Raw genomic sequence first — 18,940 nt, 5'->3', positions numbered from 1 at the left:
ACACACCGCATGAATACTGCACACATTTGTATTACTCATATTTGCAAGTTGAATTTCTTCAGCAGAATCAGTAAATACATTTGTATATGTAACTGTGAATATTACAATGAGTAACATATCACTGATTATATGGATCATTGTGAGCTATGTTGTTATGTAAGCTAAGAATACTCTGTATGTTGCACAGGAAGAAATGCCAGTGATGGAACGTCAATCAGATGAACCTCTGGCTCCTGCAGATGAAGCCACTACCATTGCAGATGACTTCCATGAACGGCGATCTCAGGCTATTGCAGCCAAAGCCCGAGAAATAGAGAAGGTTGGGCATAATCTGCTTGTTTGACAGCATGTGCATTTTGAGCATTTTACAGCATTTTGTGATGGTCAAGGGTGGAAAGATCTTTAGATAGCCCACAGAGTGAGTCAAATTAACAAGGCTAAAAGTATGAAATAATTTCGTAAATGAGTCAATCTGCAGGTTAGGTCAATCTGCAGGTGTTCCAGTGAAAGTGGCCAGTATGAGTAGAGTGGTATTGTACTGGCCAGTGCAAATCAGCTGTTTATCAGGGCAAGGTAAATCTCACATTGATTTGATTATCTCATCTCATTATCTCTAGCCGCTTTATCCTTCTACAGGGTCGCAGGCAAGCTGGAGCCTATCCCAGCTGACTACGGGCGAAAGGCGGGGTACACCCTGGACAAGTCGCCAGGTCATCACAGGGCTGACACATAGACACAGACAACCATTCACACTCACATTCACACCTACGGTCAATTTAGAGTCACCAGTTAACCTAACCTGCATGTCTTTGGACTGTGGGGGAAACCGGAGCACCCGGAGGAAACCCACGCGGACACGGGGAGAACATGCAAACTCCACACAGAAAGGCCCTCGCCAGACCCGGGGCTCGAACCTAGGACCTTCTTGCTGTGGGGCGACAGCGCTAACCACTACACCACCGTGCCGCCCTTGATTTGATTATAAAAGTTTGTAATTAAACACATGATTTAAAAGATTATGTATTGATGTGAGCAATTTTATGGCTCAATCGTTTGTCGGATAAACTTGCTGATTTCAGCTTTCACACTGTTTACTTCTGATAGTGATGTGTACGCTCTGCTCCAAGTCCTAGGAATTAAGGCTATTTGGTAACAATTAATTTGTTTTTCCTCATGTCATGTTTACCTTTGCACATAGGCCCCAGTTCAGCATTTTCGAGTCCATTTAATACAAATGGATTATATGCAGAATAAGTACAAGTGGGGATTCAAGATGGTGCATGTGTTTATGGCATGCCGGCAAGTTCCGTTTATCTTACTAGTTACGTTTTATTATTTTAATGCCAAAATTACCTTGTTATTGTTGACCTTGCTTGATATTCGAGCGTCAATTCAGCGTCTGGAACTTTCTACAGTTGGCTGCCGTTTTAACAAACCACCTCTGGCACCTCTGTTTTTATCTACGGCTTAGTGTGTACACAGGCCACCCGTTACTTTTTCTTCAAGACGACTGCATCGTAGGACCACCCTTAACCTAAGCCTGCTCCATGGTTTAATGACACTTGTGTATTGTGACAGATCTACAGAAGAGCTGAGCGTAGGTGAAAAAAAGACAAACTTCAGATTTATTTTGAAATATTGAAAAGTAGTCTGTTAAATTAACAAAATGTAGTACAAGCTTCAAAACATAGGTTATTTTCTGATCTTGTATCTAAAATAATATAACAGACTCAGTATTTTATTTAATGCTTTAAATGGTGGTATAAATCCACCAACCCAGACATGCTCCATCATGTCACATGACTTACGTGAACAGTTTTTAACACTCTGGGGTCTGAGGGTATTTTCTAGCACTCTAATGATTTTGGTATGCTCTGATTTTGTTGTCAGTTTCAACAAGTCTAAGCAGTATTTTCAAAGTCATATGACTTTTTTTGTTTGTATTCAGCACAAGTTCAGCGACAAGAATATGTAGTTTGTATGTTATGATCGTACTTTAAAAAAACAGATAAATGAAGATGTAAAAAGCAGTTTTAGAACTGTGTTGGAATGTGTGAAAAAACATTACCTTGCCCAATGTGATGAACCATTTTGGTCACTTGAGGTGATTCTGTTCAGTCTTAGAAATGTATCAAGCACAAAAACTTAAATCTGCTCCATTGATTTGAACAGTTAACTGGCCATCAAAAAATGTATGCCTTTTATTGTTTTGGGATAAAGGGTTGGCAGTGGGAAGGGTATTCAATGAGAAGAGAAAAAAATTCCATTCCATTCAATGAGAAGAGTGAATATCCCTCCCACTGCCAACTCTTAATCAGGTCAAGTGATAAAAATGGTTCATCACAATGGGTAAAGTAATGTTTTTTTCACATATTCCAACACAGGTCTAAAATTGCTTTTTACATCTTCATTTATCTGTTTTTTTTTATTACAATTATAACATACATATTAGATTTTATTGTAGCTGAACTTTGCTGAATAGAAAAGACATATGACTTTGAAAATAATGTTTAGATTTGTCGAAATTGACATCAAAGCATGCCAAAATCATTAGAGTGCCAGAAAAAGACGAAGAAGAAAAGAGAGCAAACAAGTGGCGGTGCACGTTTTATGTACTCAGTAAGCACGCAAAGATTGTGCACTACACCTCACACATATCACCTGTCCTGAATCATGAATTGAATCTCAAATGTAATTACTGTCCTGATATTGAATCACTGTCCTGAATCATCCGAAGCTCCTCCTGAGCATCAAATCACTGTGCCATCTCGCAACAAGTTTTACCTCCAAACAGGTAGCATAAACTATGACTGATATATTTTATCCTGTTCACGGTGGGCATTCTCACCACAAAATGGAAACCAATTTAAACTGAAAGAGGAAAAGTGATTATCATGCCGTTACCATGTGAATTTTTTTTTTATGAATGCGTAAGTGGGCACTCAGCACTCTGACTCTGGTGTGACTGAGTAAGGTGACAAGTTTTATGTTTCAGTTAATTTTGGTAATTTAAAAAATGTAATGTTATTTGGCAGTGGGCACATAGGAAGGTATAAAGCTTCTGTCAATATTTTTATCTTGCTTGTATGATAAATATTCATGAAGATTTTAATCTAAATACATGACCACCTCATTCTGCCGTAAACCTGCCAAGCTTCACCGGTTAAAGTGTTTTGCTTATACGGTAAGGTTGAGGGTACTCGATAGTGCCACCATTTGTTAGGTCTGTCTAACACCAAGTTGTTCAGCTGTTTTTAGTCAGTTTGAACCGATGTCTCTCTCTGCTTTTTCAAAAGTGGTCACTAATCTCAGACCCACAAACAGTTTTGCTGATATTTTGCCAAGCTGTTTATTGATTTTTATATTCTTAGGCCTTTCATTTTAAAACTTGTAATCTGTTCTCTTACTAGTGGGGTCATTCCCACGAATATTAGGTGTATTATATGTGAGATAATTGAGAGTGCAGGGTTTGTTAGATGATGGTGTCATGCCAAACACATCTACAGCCACACAGAGCTCCAGAACACCAGACTGTGGTGTCAAATTGCTATTACAAGTGACTTCCAGCGGACCCATGATATCGCACTGGAAACAGGAAGATCACCAGAGTCTCTGTGGATTGTTGTTGGGTCCAGGAAGCGATGCAGGCGGTGTAGGGAGTGCAAGCAGAAATCAGGATGCCAGATGGGCCTGTTAACTAGGCTAAGGAAGCAGCCACACAAACCGCCATGACCAAGCATCTTCCTGACTAACGCCAGATCCATCATCCACAAAACCGATGAACTGGAGCTACAGCTTGTGGCAAACTCCCTCGTTCACAATTGCTGCATGATTATTACAGAAAAATGGCTGCACCCACTGATCCCAGACACTGCAGCACAGCTACCGGGCTGCACCACCCACCGCTACAACAGAAACATTGACACCAATGAGAGCAGAGGAGGGGAACTACATGTTTACGTACATAATGACTGGTACACAGACAGTAAGATCGTAGATACCCATTGATCTCCTGACATAGAAGCAATGACTGTTGCATGCAGACCCTTCTACCTGCACGGAGAGCTAATAGTAGTGATCACAGCTGTCTACATCCTTCCAGATGCTAAAATAAGCACTGCTCTCACCTATTTACATGACTCTGTAAACAGATGACTGCAGGCCCATCCTGACAGAGTCCATATCATTGGTTGTGACTTCAGTCAAGCTTGTTTAAAGACAGTCTTTCCCAAATTTGTACTGTATGTACAGTGCTACACCAGAGGGAATATTACACTGGATTGTGTCTACTCCAACCTGAAGCATGCTTACAGAGTAGTCCCTCTCCCACATCTGGGCCTGTCAAAATATCTCTCACTGCTCCTTATCCTAGCATACACTCCTCTCAGGAGGAAATCCAAGCAGGACGTGAATTATTAAAACCTGGCCGGAGGGTGCATTTTACAAGCTGCAGGACTGCTTTGCACTCTGACTGTAGCATCCTTGAACAGCAAGATTTTCAGGCTGTTACGGATACTGTACTGTCCTACATTAAGAACTACACTGACATTGTCACGGTTGATAAACACATCTGCACGTATCCCAACCAAAAATGACAAAGGAAGTCACTCTTCCAAGCCTGCAACTCTGCCTTCAGGTCTGGAGACGGGGCCCTGTACAGCAAGGTGAGTGCAGATCTGAAGAGAGGCATCAAAGGCACCAGAGAGGCCTGTAAAAAGAAGGTGGAGGAACATCTAAACCATAAGTCAAGTCAAGTTTGTTTGTATAGCGCTTTTAACAATAGACATTGTCCCAAAGCAGCTTTACAGAATCTGAATGACCCAAGACATGAGCCAATTTTATCCCTAATCTATATCCAATGAGCAAGCCCATGGCAATGGTGGCAAGGAAAAACTTCCTCAGATGACATGAGGAAGAAACCTTGAGAGGAACCAGACTCTAAAGGGAACCCATCCTCATTTGGGGAACAACAGACAACATGACTAAAACATGAACAGTTTTAACATGAAGTCAGTTTCGTTGATGTTATAACTCTTCATGAATGGAAACTTTAGTGCAAAACTGTTCATGACAACTGCAGTCCAAAAGTTAGCAAGTCAACTGTAGTCCCCAGCCATAAAAACATTACTGTAAGTGTCCAGAGTGTCTTCCAAGTGTGACTTCCAACTGTCCATCTGGGGCCGTCCTCCACAGGAGCGATGTGATGAGACTCCAACCAGACATAGGGCATCAGGATGGATCAGGCAGGTCCGAGGAGTGGAAGAGGTCAGCATCTCGATCCCAGGATTGACGTAACTCAGAGGGACAGATTGGGGGGGGGGGGGGAGAGAAGAGAGAGGAAAAAAAACAGGTTGTTAGGTATGCCCAATGTCACCTGAATAAGTAGGTACAGTACACATTTTGCGCTAAGTACAAGCAGGGACTCCGGCAAAAATAACTGACAGCATAACTAAAAGGAGAGAGCCAGAAGGTAACAGGCTTGAGGGAGCCCCGGGACATAAAGCAGCCAGCCACTACACCAACAAACTCGAGTGAGCAAGCGAGTGGGGGACTGACAGCATCCATCCATCCCAGTTTACCAAAACACTGTCTGAGGACCCTCCAGATCTACACCTTTACCTCATAAATACCATTAACAAAAGGCTTGACTAAACAGATATGTTTTCAGCCTAGACTTAAATGCTGAGACTGTGTCTGATTCTCGAACACAACTTGGAAGGCTGGAGGGGCTTTGTAAGAAAAGGCTCTGCCCCCTGATGTAGCCTTCACTATACAAGGTACCAGCAGATAGCCTGCACCTTTTGATCCAAGTAGGCGTGGCAGGTCATAAAGGACCAGAAGTTTGCTCAGGTACTGTGGTGCGAGACCATTCAGTGCTTAAAAGGTCTCGCACCACAGTAGTATTTTATAATCAATACGAAATTTGATTGGGAGCCAATGCAGTGTGGATAAGACAGGCGTGATGTGGGCATATTTTCTAGTTCTAGTTAAGGACTCTTGCTGCTGCATTTTGAACTAACTGGAGCTTGTTTATGCACTTATTGCAACATCCAGACAGTAAGGCATTACAATAATCCAACCTGGAGGTAACAAAAGCATGAACTAGTTTTTTCTGTGTCGTGTAGTGACATTAAATTTCTTATCTTAGCAATATTTCTGAGATGAAAGAAAGCTATCCAGGTAATGTTATCAATGTGAGTTTCGAATGAAAGACTGGGGTCAATAATCACCCCAAGGTCTTTTACTGCTGCACGTGAAGAAACAGAAAGGCCATCCAGAGTTACTATGTAATCAGAAAACTTACTTCTAGCTGCATGTGGTCCTAGTACAAGTACTTCAGTCTTGTCGGAGTTAAGCAGAAGGAAGTTAATAAGCGTCCAGTTTCTGATGTCCTTTACACATTCCTCAATTCTATTAAGCTGGTGTCTCTCATCTGGTTTTGCAGAAACATACAACTGTGTCTCATCAGCATAACAGTGGAAACTAATACAATGTTTATGAATAATATCAGCCAGAGGTAACATTTATAAAGAAAAAAGCAGTGGACCCAAGACAGAACCTTGTGGAACACGAAACTTTACCTCAGTATGTCTAAAAAAAATCACCATTTACATCAACATACTGATAGCGATCAGTTAAATAAGACCTGAGCCAGGAGAGGGACGTTCCCTTAACTCCCACAACATTTTCTAGTCTATCCAGAAGAATGGAATGGTCAATTGTATCAAATGCTGCACTAAGGTAAAGCAACACAAGCAGTGAGACATAGCCCTGATGAGACGCCAACAGTAGGTCGTTTACTACTTTAACCAGAGCTGTCTCTGTGCTATGATGAGGTCTAAATCCTGACTGATACATTTCATGGATGTTATTCCTATGTAAATATGAGCATAACTGCTGTGCCACAGCTTTTTCAAGGATCTTGGAGGTAAAGGGGAGGTTTGATATTGGCCAATAATTGGACAGCTGACAGGGATCAAGGTCAGGTTTTTTAATCAGGGGTTTGATAACTGCTAGTTTAAAGTATTTGGGTGCATAGCCAATCCTAAGAGAAGAATTTATTATTTTTAGAAGCAGTTCAGTTACTTCAGGTATTATCTGTTTGAATAGACATGTAGGTAAGGGATCTAGTACACAAGTTGAGGATTTTGATGCAGAGATTAATGAAAGTAATTCAGTTTCTCTAGGGGGAGTAAAACATTCTAATTGCTGATCTGATAGTTATATTGTTAACTACAGGGTCACTTACATTGTCTGACCTTAAAATCTCATCTCATTATCTCTAGCCGCTTTATCCTGTTCTACAGGGTCGCAGGCAAGCTGGAGCCTATCCCAGCTGACTACGGGCGAAAGGCGGGGTACACCCTGGACAAGTCGCCAGGTTATCACAGGGCTGACACATGGACACAGACAACCATTCACATTCACACCTACGGTCAATTTAGAGTCACCAGTTAACCTAACCTGCATGTCTTTGGACTGTGGGGGAAACCGGAGCACCCGAAGGAAACCCACGCGGACACGGGGAGAACATGCAAACTCCGCACAGAAAGGCCCTCGCCGGCCACGGGGCTCGAACCTGGACCTTCTTGCTGTGAGGCGACAGCGCTAACCACTACACCACCGTGCCGCCCTGACCTTAAATTAGTAGTTTGAATTTTTTGTCAGATATTCTCAATTTTGTCATTAAAAAAATTCATGAAGTCGTTGCTACTACATACTGCAGGTGTGCATGTGTCTATAGTGGACTTATTCCTGGTTAATTTTGCTACAGTTTTAAATAGGAATCTAAGATTATTTTTACTATCTTCTATTAGGGAGGAGAGATACGTTGATTTAGCAGCACTAAGAGCTTTTCTATACATCAGTAAGCTCCCCTTCCATGCTAATTTGAATGCGACCAATTTTGTTTGATGCCATTTACATTCCAATTTTCGAGTGGTCTGTTTTAAAGTGTGACTGTCATCATTATACCAAGGTGCTAATTTTTTCTCTCTGATGAGCTCCTTTTAAGAGGAGTTACATTATCTAAAGTATAGCGGAACGTTGACTCTAAGCATTCAGTTGCCTGATCAAGTTCTACAGGGGCTGACAGTGACCCAGTCAAAGTTGATAACTCTGGGAGATCATTTATAAAGCTCTGTGCAGTAGTTGACGTGAATGTACATTTAATACAGTAGCGTGGTGAGGTGCACGTTATTACTCAGACATATTTTGAATGAAATGAGATAATGATCTGAGAACTTCAGATTGTGGAATTGTGACTATATTTTCTACGTTTAACCCGAATGTTATTATTAGATCGAGGGTGTGACCACCATTATGGATCGGTCCTATGACATTCTGATTAACCCCTACTGAATCTAAAATGGACACAAACGCTGTTTTCAAAGGGTCTTCTGGGTTATCAAAGTGAATATTAAAATCTCTGACAACTAAAGCTTTGTCGAATGAAATAACCAGGTCTGAGATAAAATCTGCAAATTCAGAAAGAAACTCAGAATATAGCCCTGGGGGCCTGTAAATAATAAGTAACGGAATTAACTGGGTAGACTTATTTTTCGAGGCTACATACATTATATTAGTATGAAGACCTTCAAATGTATTAAATTTATAACCAGGTTTGTGTGTTACACTTAGATAATTATTATAAATAACCGCGATGCCTCCTCCTCTACCAGTTAGACGAGGCTAGTGTATATAACTGTATCCAGGAGGACTAGCTTCATTTAATGCTATGTATTCATTTGTAGGGATCGACCGAAATGTTTTTTTCAGGGCCGATACAGATACCGATTTATTATGGAATTGGGATGCCGATAACCAATATGTGCAACCGATAAATGTACATTATAATTCACATGAAATTAAACATAGCACACACTGACACAGACCTTCATATCCATGAAATGTATGTTTAATTGTAAAATTGAACATGAAATTTTGTGCAGGGAGATGCCAGCAGCATTTGTACAATAAAGTCAAACATTAGTTAGAATAAAATGAGAAATAAAATAATAAAATAAATATTCACCAATAAAAAAAATCACTCCCTACTATATTACAGTTCACCATTTTCAGTGGAAAATAAATGAAAATACACTCTGGATTCTTTTACACTAAGAACTAAGTAAGACTTACCAACTTCAAGTAGTTTTTAAATAACAAATCAAGTGTAGGGAGCTGCCTGCAGCATTTTTTTAAAAAGTAAAATCAAACATAAAGTAGGCTATCCCTCCCTATTATGTAACAACAAGTAACCATCTACATTCTAATGCTTTTAATGCCCAAGCCTAATATTCCCAATTTAGGAGGATTATATTGTAGTGAAGGAAGCATTACATGTAGTTTCAGCGAGACTAGTTGGTTGTAGGCTAATTCAGGTGCTTCCTTCCGTAAGCTAAGTTTGCCTGGCTACACAGATGCAAATGGACAATTTTAACGAGTAGTAGATGAAGAATGTAAACATATAATGTTGTGCTTTTGCAACTTGTGTGTTTGTGACTTATTGCGGCAAAAGCAGCATGTCCTTACCTTGAAGTGAGATCTGCTTCTGCCCGAGTGCCCATACGGCCGCCTTGAAACAATTCACAGCGTTTAGCTACGCGTGTTGATTGGCTGTATCCCTTGTGCCGCTTCTGCCCGAGTGCCCGTACGGCCTCCTTGAAACAGTTCACAGCGTTTAGCTACACGTGTCGATTGGCTATATTTCTTGTGCCAAATAAATCAGATGTTGTGGTGGGTGGGATCGTGTTCTTGAACTCAGAGAGGCGAGTGCAGGAAAGGACGTGCAGTGACAGTCGTGTTAGGAATGAAATGGCTGCAAAAAGGCATGTTATCGGTATATCGGTGGAAATTATGGCCGATACCGATTAACCCTAAAAATGCAGAATATCGGCCCGATATATCGGCCAGGCCGATTATCGGTCGACCCCTATTCATTTGGTATAATCCATGTTTCTGTTAAACACAGTAACTCCTGATCAGTAATAAGTAAAAATTCCTGATCAGTAATAAGTTCATTAACCATTAGTGCTTTAGGTGTAAGAGATCTAATATTTAATAGCTCCACCTTTAGATCAAAGGTGCTGGCAGCAGCTGTACAGTTAGTATGATCTAATTTTATATTGATTAGGTTACTGGAACAAACTGAGGGTTTTTTTGTTTTGTTTTTTTTGAGCTCAGGGAACAGACACAGTCTCAATGTAGTGGACCCTGAGTGACGACTCTGTGCAGCTAGCAGACAGTCGGTTTAGCCTGTTCGTCTGCTCCTTGGCCTTGGCTCTGGATTGTCAGAAATTAACTAGGCCTGTTCTGAGACTATGACCTATGCTGCAAGACATGAGAGCAGCACCTTCCCGAGTAGGATGGATACCGTTCCGCCCTAACAGGCCAGCAGTGCCCTCAAAATTAGCCCAATTATCTATAAAGCCCACACTGTTTTCAGAGCACTACCTGGACAACCATTAGTTCAACGACCATAACCTGCTGTAAGCTACATCGCCACACTGCATTGAGATAGGGCCAGAGCATACTACAGCATTGGACATTGCCTTCACTAATTTAAACACCTCTACAAAGTTACTCTTGGTAACCTCAGACTGACGAAGGCATATATCATTAGCTCCTACATGGATAACTATCTTTGAGAACCTGTGCTTGCCTAGGACCCTAAGATTACCTGCTATGTCCTGCGCCCTGGCTCCTGGTATACACCTGACTAAAGCTGCTGGTGCCCCTAAAGGCCTAGCTAATTTCACATGCCGTATGATAGAGTCCCCTATAATCAGAGCTCTTTCAGGTTTCTCAGTGGGTGCATCACTAAGGAGAGCAAACCTGTTCGACACGTGAAGCAGAGAGGAGTGGTGCTCCAGTGGGTGAGCCTCAGTGGTAGCTTTGGCTCTACACTTATGCCGCTGAGTCATCACTCATTCACCCCGCTGTAAGGGATCTAATGCCAGAGTTGGGATATTACTAACTCCACCCAGGGTATCCAGACTTTCCCCTACAGAAACTACACTGTTCTCATTCTCACTGGTCTTCTCTAAAGCCTGGATACATGTTTCTAGAACCCCAATCTTCTCCGTCACAGAGCTAACTAATCTGCACTTTTCACAAATAAAGCTGTCACTAGCAACAGAGGAAGAATGACTAAACATCCTGCACTCAGCACACTGAACAGGCTGAAGGTGTGCCATGATGAAAAGATTCACGTACCTTAATCGAAGATCTGTTGATATATTAAAGCAGAGCCGATGTGGATGGCCTCCACTTGTGGTCTTTACGCAGGAGGAGAAAAAAAGAAAGCTTCCGGTCTTGGCGTTCTTCCGAAAAAGGGGGGGGGGGGACAGAAAAAGGAAAGCGAAATTACAATAAAAATGAAGATACTGGAAAATTATTTGTAGAAAAAATAAAAAAAAAGTTTAATGCCAACACTCACGGAAAAAAGACTTTTGTAACAGACAACTCGGAAACCAGGAAGTGCGTAGCACAGAATGTGCATGCGCCAACTCAACTCTCCATAAGAATCCAAGGCAAGTGTGGCAGGGTTTACAACATTTAACCAACTACAAAGGCAGATCCACTGTGACCGTCAGTTCTGATGCCTTGCTAGCTGAGGAATTGAACCAGTTCTTTGCTTGTTTTGAGGTGTCAAAGCCCCACACAGTCACACTGTCCCCACGGACCAAAAGCACACATACATTCATGCTTCTTGAACACCAAGTGAGATGTGCTCTGAGGTCAGTGAATCCGAGGAAAGCTGCTGGACCAGAGTACTCAGCAAAGTACTCAAGGCTTGTGTTGACCAGCTCTCAGGGGTCTTTACCAAGATCTTCACACAAGCCATCATCCCACCCTCTCTGAAATCAGCTATCCTTATCCTGGTCCCCAAAAAGCCAACCATCAGCAACCTCAATGACTACAGACCCATCGCACTTACATCTGTAGTTATGAAATCCTTTGAAAGACTCATCTCCCACCATATCAAAGCCTGCCTTCCTTCGACCCCCACCAGTTTGCATACAGAACAAATAGATCTATAGACGATGTCCTCTCCATAGCCCTCCACACTGGTCTGACCCACCCATAACACTTGAGGAACTCTGTGAGGTTGCTTTTCATTGACTACAGCTCAGCCTTCAACACAATCATCCATGACATCCTTGTCAACAATCTGGCTGCCTTGGACCGCCCCTTTTCCATCTGTGCCTGGATTAAGAACTTCCTTTCAGACCACCCACAGACTTTCAAAATTGGACCTCACAGCTCTACCACCCTTGTACTCAGCACTGGTTCTCCACAGGGCTGTGTGCTGAGCTCACTACTGTACGCCCTATACACCTACGACTGCACTCCCACCCACCCCGCCAACTCCATCGTTAAGTTTGTAGATGACAGTACCATGGTGGGGCTCATAACTGGAGAAGATGAGTCGCCCTACAGGGACGAAGTGCAGCGGCTTGCAGATTGGTGTGCTAGAAACAACTTGATATGCTCGACACCAAAAAAAAAAAAGAAACAAAGAAATGGTCATTGACTTGAGGAGGCACAAAGCTGAACCTACACCACTCTACATCAATGAGAATAGGGTGGACATGGTTGCCTCCTTCAAATTTCTGGGAACCTACATCTCGGAGGACCTCTCCTTTTCTGCCAGCATGACAGTGGTGGTGAAAAAGGCACAGCAGTGACTTCACTTCTTGAGAGCTCTCAGAAGGAACAGACTGGAAGAGAAGCTGCTGGTGTCCTCCTACCGCTCCACACTCAAGAGCATGCTGGTGTACTGCACCACTGTGTGGTATGCCAGCTGCACAGCAGCAGACAGGAGAGCCTTGCAGAGGGTGATTAAGACTGCTGAGATGATCATCGGCTGCCCTCTGCCCTCCCTGGAAGTCATTGCCAGCTCTCGCTGCCTCTCTAGGGCCAGGAACATTGCAAGTGACTGCTACCACCCTAGACACGACCTGATTAACCTGCTTTCCTCTGGCAGGAGATGCAGGAGCATCAAAAGCAGGACAAACAGACTAAAAAACATTTTTTCCCATGGGCCATCAGGATTCTGAACACCAATTAATTTGTGCTATAAAAATATATATTCTTGTGCAATATATACTTCCACAGACACTATGATTTGCTGCTATTTTAGTGTCGGTTGTGTTTGTTTTTAAATGTATGGAGGCTTTGTTTGTTTATTTGTTTTTAATGGGTGATTATTTTTTTGAATGAATAAATGAATTTATTTCGAACATGTATAAAAAAAAAAGTATGTAACTATTTGTACATACAAAAGAAAGAACACGAGAAAGTGACAAAAAAATTAATAAATAAAATACATAAAGAGCTCAGACATTACAATACACCGCACATTGTTCGAAAAAGAAGTGGGAAGAAGTACAATAATTTTTTTAATTTCCCACCCCTTTTTAACTACCCCGAAATCCAAACTTCATTAATACACCTAAAAAAATATATACCATATATACACTTCATGAATATCTATATAATTACAAAAATAGATATATACTACACACCATATATATATACACACTTCCTAAACATCTATATAAATATTTAATTACAAAATAAATATATACTACATTCCATATATACACTTCACAAATATCTATATAAATTAGTGCTGTCAAAAATGTCGCATTATTAACACGTTAACTTGACTCAATTTTAACGGCGATAATTTTTTTATCGCGAGATTAACGCTCTGTGACATGATGTAGGTTTTTCATAAGCTTTTGAAACTGCCAGGAACTTGGAACAGAGACTTTGCTTAGAAAAACGATAGCAGCTAGACTGTAATGCCCCGCGCAGCCAGAGTCCTCTGCCCTCCTCCCCCCCAAAGAACCAGCGCGGGCAGGGCGCGCTAGTAGAGATGGGATTTATGGCTCTTTGATGGGATCCGCATCTTTGTGATCCGTTCTTTGAAAAGAGCCGTTCAAAAGACTGGCTCATTTGGCTCTTTTTAAATATTTATTCAGTTTTAAGAAGACAGGGTCTAAAGAAGCCAGATCCCTCTGAACTGTAAACTCAATGCTATCCCAGAAATCCTTCCTGTAATATGCAAATTTGGCCGCCTCTGATTGGACAGCGCGACGCATCAACAGGCAGAAAGTGTAAAAGTACAAAATGTGTTAAGTGAGCTGAAACAGTAAAGATCAGATTCAATGCAATATTTATCAACGAACAACTTAGTTAATATAATAGTGTACTTTATATTATAATCAAGCATGTCAAGCCTACCGTCACTGTGTAACCTGTCTCTCTGATTAGAGTTGTAGACTAACTCAAGCAGTAGATCACTTCACTCATGGTTCTTTTGCTAGCCCCGGTGCTCGGCTTAGGTTTCACTTTGCAGTGGCTGTGTCAAGACGTGTTATGCTTTGCAATAAAAAAAACATTGGTACAAAGCAAGCCCATTCACTTTTTTATGCTGATAAGAAAATTACAATGGTTTTTCATGTGAAAAAAATGTGCGATTAAATTGCGATTAATTGCGAGTTAACTATGACAGTCGCGACATTAATTGCGATTAAATATTTTAATCGCTTGACAGCACTAATATAAATATATAATTACAAAAAATATATATATATACTATATACCATATATACACTTCATAAATATCTATATAAATATATAATTACAAAAATAAATATCTACTACATACCTATTCCTGTAAATATGAATATATAAACTATCCCCATAAATAAATACATACCATGTATACCATATACTAAATTAGTTCTAATATAACAATCAACTCTATTCTATTTATCCCTCATCATCCTCCATTGACATACTTCCTCTTCTATATACTTGTTTAAAAATATTTTTTGTACCTTCTTTTAAACAGATTTATATTTGCACTTTGTTTTATTTCTGTCTCCAGTCTGTTCCATAAAGTCACCCCACAGCTCGATACGCACATGTTTTTCATATTTGTTCGAGCCTTTGTTTTTTTAAAATGTAGGTCTCCCCTTAGATTATATCCCCCCTCTCTCTCACTAAACATTCCTTGTATATTTTTTGGCAATAGATTATTTCTCGCTTTATACATTATTTGTGCTGTTCTGAATTTGACCAGATCCATAAATTTCAACAAGTGTGATTTTATGAATAGTGGGTTTGTGTGATCTCTATATCCTGTTTTGTTTATTATCCTTATTGCTCTTTTCTGTATTGTACATATCGGCTGCAGAGTGGTTTTGTAGGTGTTTCCCCAGACTTCGACACAGTAAGTCAGATATGGCAAAAATAATGAGTAATATAGAGTATACAAAGATTTGCAATCAATAATGTTTTGTTTTCCACAGAATTGCCGAACACTTTGCCAGTTTTGCTCGTATGTATCCTACATGAGGTTTCCAGCAGACTTTATGATCCAAAATCACACCAAGAAATTTAATTTCCTGTACCATTTCTATCTTAGTATTGTCTATTATCAGTTCTACATTACAATCTATTTTGTGTCTCCCAAACAACATGATTTTTGTTTTGCTTAGATTTAATGATCATTTATTTTTGTCAAACCATAGTTTGTTTATTTATTTCAGTTGTGATTGTCTCTAAAGTCCGCTGCAAATTCTCACCGGAACAAAAAATATTGATGTCATCTGCAAACAAAACAAATTTCAGTACTTGCGAAATTCTACATATGTCATTTAATATATAATATGAATAATTTCGGACCTAATATTGACCCCTGTGGTACCCCGCATGTAATGTTCATGAAATGAGATTTATGGTCACCTGTCTGCACAAACTGTTGCCTGTTTCTTAGATAGCTCGACAGCCAGCTCCACCCAACTCCCCTAACACCATACTTTTCTAGTTTACTTAATAATATACTATGATCAATGGTATCGAATGCTTTTTTTTAGGTCCACAAATACTCCAATTGCTATTTTTTTTATTGTCTATACATTTTGTGATTTCCTCTATTAGTTCCATTAGTGCCATCCATGTTGATCTGTCTGTAAGGAGGTTGTGTTTTTCAATGAATTTGTCCAGTCTATCTGAAAAAAGTTTTTCGAGTATTTTGGAGAATTGGGGGAGTAAAGAAACAGGCCTGTAGTTTGTGAAATGGTGTCTATCTCCGGTTTTAAACAATGGTATCACTTTTGCAATTTTCATTTTGTCTGGAAATGTACCTGATTGAAAAGATAAATTGCAGATGTGGGTGAGTGGTTTTACAATTCCCTCAATAATTGTCTTTACTGTTAACATGTCTATATCATCCCAGTCTGTAGAGGTTTTGTTTTTACATTTTCTTACAATTTGGATAATTTATTCCTCATCAGTTGCAGTTAGAAAAATTGTACTTGGATTTCTATCCCCCATATCTTCTATGTCCCCACATTGTGTTGTCTCGGGTTCCTTTATTTTTGCCGCTAAATTTGGTCCCACATTTACAAAGAATTGGTTAAAACCATTCACCACATCCTCCATATTATTTATGGTCTTGCCATTTTCAGTGTAGTACTCTGGGTAATTTGTAGTTTTGGATCCATTTCTCACAATACCATTTAGTACAGTCCATATACCTTGAATATTGTTTTTATTTTTCTCCACTAATTTATTATAATAGTCTTTCTTACATATCCTCATAATATTAGTTAATTTATTTTTATATTTTTTATATTTTTCCTCTGCCTCTATAGTTCGATGCTTTAAGAATTGTCTATATAATATATTTTTCTTTTTGCAGGCATTTTGTAGCCCCTTGGTGACCCACGGACTATTTGTATATTTATGTATATTACTGTATTTCTTTATAGGACAATTTTTATTATACAGTTCATTGAATATTATTAAAAATTCCTCATATGCTTTATCAACATCTTTTTCTTTAAAAACTACATTCCAGTCCTGTATCATTAAGTCATTTTTTTAGTGCAATCATAGTTTCTTCAGTTTTCACTCTTGTATATTTATAATTTTTAGTATCCTTTTTCTTGCTATAATTACAGTAATATACACTAAAAATAGGTAGGTGGTCACCGATATCTGTTAATAGTAGTCCACTCTCTATATTATTTTCCAAGATATTAGTAAATATATTATCTATTATAGTAGTGCTGTGAGAAGTGATCCTGCTTGGTCTGGTAATAGTTGGATACAGTCCCATACTGAACATTGAGTTAATGAACTCTTCTGTCATTTTATGTTTATGATTTAAGAGGTCGATGTTAAAATCACCACAGATGTACATGACCTTCTGTGTTGATTTTATAAACATACTTTCCATCCAATCTATAAAAACTTCTATGCTTGATCCAGGAGACCTGTATATACAGCTCACTGTTATATTTTTCATTTTTTCACAACATATTTCTACTGTAATACACTATCAATCATCAACAGCTACCGTCATTTTGTTATTAATTTTATATTCAAAACTATTATCAACATATATTGCCACTCCCCCTCCTCTTTTGTTCTTTCTGTTTATATAATTAAATTCATATCCGTTCAGCTCAAAATCTACTTCCATCTCATCATTAATCCAAGTTTCTGATATGGCTATTACATTGAATGGAGTATTAAACTGACTGAGATATTCCTTCATTTTATGGAAATTGGCATACAGACTTCTGGTATTGAAATGAATAATTGATATCTTATTTCCTTCTCTGGTTGTTGCATTGTATTGATTTTCAGTATAATACCGGCAGCTGATATTGATGTTGCTGAAAAGATTATTTTCCGGATCAATATTATTTTCTATATCTTGTGTTTTATGCTCAGTATAAAGGAAAGTGTCCAGTTCTTGTGTCCAGTGTCCAGTCCTTGTGTCATGATTGTAAGTTGCTTTGATTGGCTCCCTCAGAATTTGTCCAGTTTCCCAATATCTCGGATGACCAGGATCTTGGCCTCTTCTGGAGATCCCTTCAGCTTTATGAAAATCTTACAGTTTTGTGTCCAAGTGTTCTGGATTTTCCCCTGTTTCCTCAGGAGTCTCGCCTTTCTTGCAATATCTGCATTTTTTTTTTGTTAAGTGCTCATTCAGAAAAACGTCTGAGCCTTTCAGTTTCCTCCCTTGCTTTAATAGTTGCATCTTATACCTTCTGTTGGCAAATCGTATTATTACAGCCAGTTTGTCTGTGTTGCTTCTCCGTGGGAGAGGGTGATATGCTTCTATGTTAGTATTTTTTACCTCTATACCCTTGGAGTGCAGGAATGCTAACACCTGTTGCTCCACATAGTTAGCATCCTCCTCTTTCTGCTCCTCTCCGTTTCTCTCGCCACTGCTCCAGCATATGTCCAGGGTTTTATCTGCAGTCCGGTCACAATGATGATGTTTACCCGTGTGTACTGCTCCAGCTCCTCCACTCGGTTCTCGAGAAAGGCAATCCTCTTTGCCTTCTCTGTGTTCTGCAGCCGCAGAGCTCTGACCTCTTCCACCAAGTCCAGGATGGTCTTCTGCTGCATCCTGACAGCAGAGATTTCTTCACTCAAAAAGTCGAGGGATTTTTTAATGTCATCAATCTCCTCGACCACTGGAGCTCTCTTCGGGGGCATTGCGTTGTTTGTTGTAACTCGGCCCGTTCCCGCGCAGCCTCTCGGTCGGCTCCCGCGCAGCCTCGCTCCCGCGCAACCTCTCGGTCCGCTCCCGCGCAACCTCTCGGTCCGCTCTCGCGCAACCTCTCGGTCCGCTCCCGCGCAACCTCTCGGTCCGCTCTCGCGCAACCTCTCGGTCCGCTCCCGCACAACCTCTTGGCCTGTTCTCGTGCAGCCTCGCTCCCGCGCAACCTTTCGGTCTGCTCTCGCGCAACCTCGCTCCCGCGCAACCTCTCGGTCCGCTCTCGCGCAACCTCTCGGCCTGTTCTCGCGCAGCCTCGCGCGAGACCCTCTGGGGTTGAGAGCTTCGCCGGCGAAGCTTGGCAGGTTGAGAATGAGTAGGTATTTAGATAAATATCTTTTG

At 40.4% G+C, this 18,940-nt stretch overlaps 1 protein-coding gene across 6 annotated transcripts in view; it reads left to right on the top strand.

Moving 5' to 3' along the window:
* The window catches only part of pphln1 (periphilin 1), a 105,050-nt gene that overhangs the window by 78,541 nt on the left and 7,569 nt on the right, over nt 1–18,940 (top strand). For all 6 annotated transcript variants that reach the window (XM_060902744.1, XM_060902743.1, XM_060902740.1 and 3 more), the window contains one exon: nt 188–319. In XM_060902744.1, coding sequence (XP_060758727.1) covers nt 188–319 — 132 coding nt within the window. The remainder of the gene's footprint in view (nt 1–187; nt 320–18,940) is intronic.

Source organism: Neoarius graeffei, chromosome 21 (genome assembly GCF_027579695.1).
Source record: "Neoarius graeffei isolate fNeoGra1 chromosome 21, fNeoGra1.pri, whole genome shotgun sequence".
NCBI lineage: Eukaryota > Metazoa > Chordata > Actinopteri > Siluriformes > Ariidae > Neoarius > Neoarius graeffei.
This window is presented reverse-complemented; position numbering and strand designations above follow the sequence as displayed.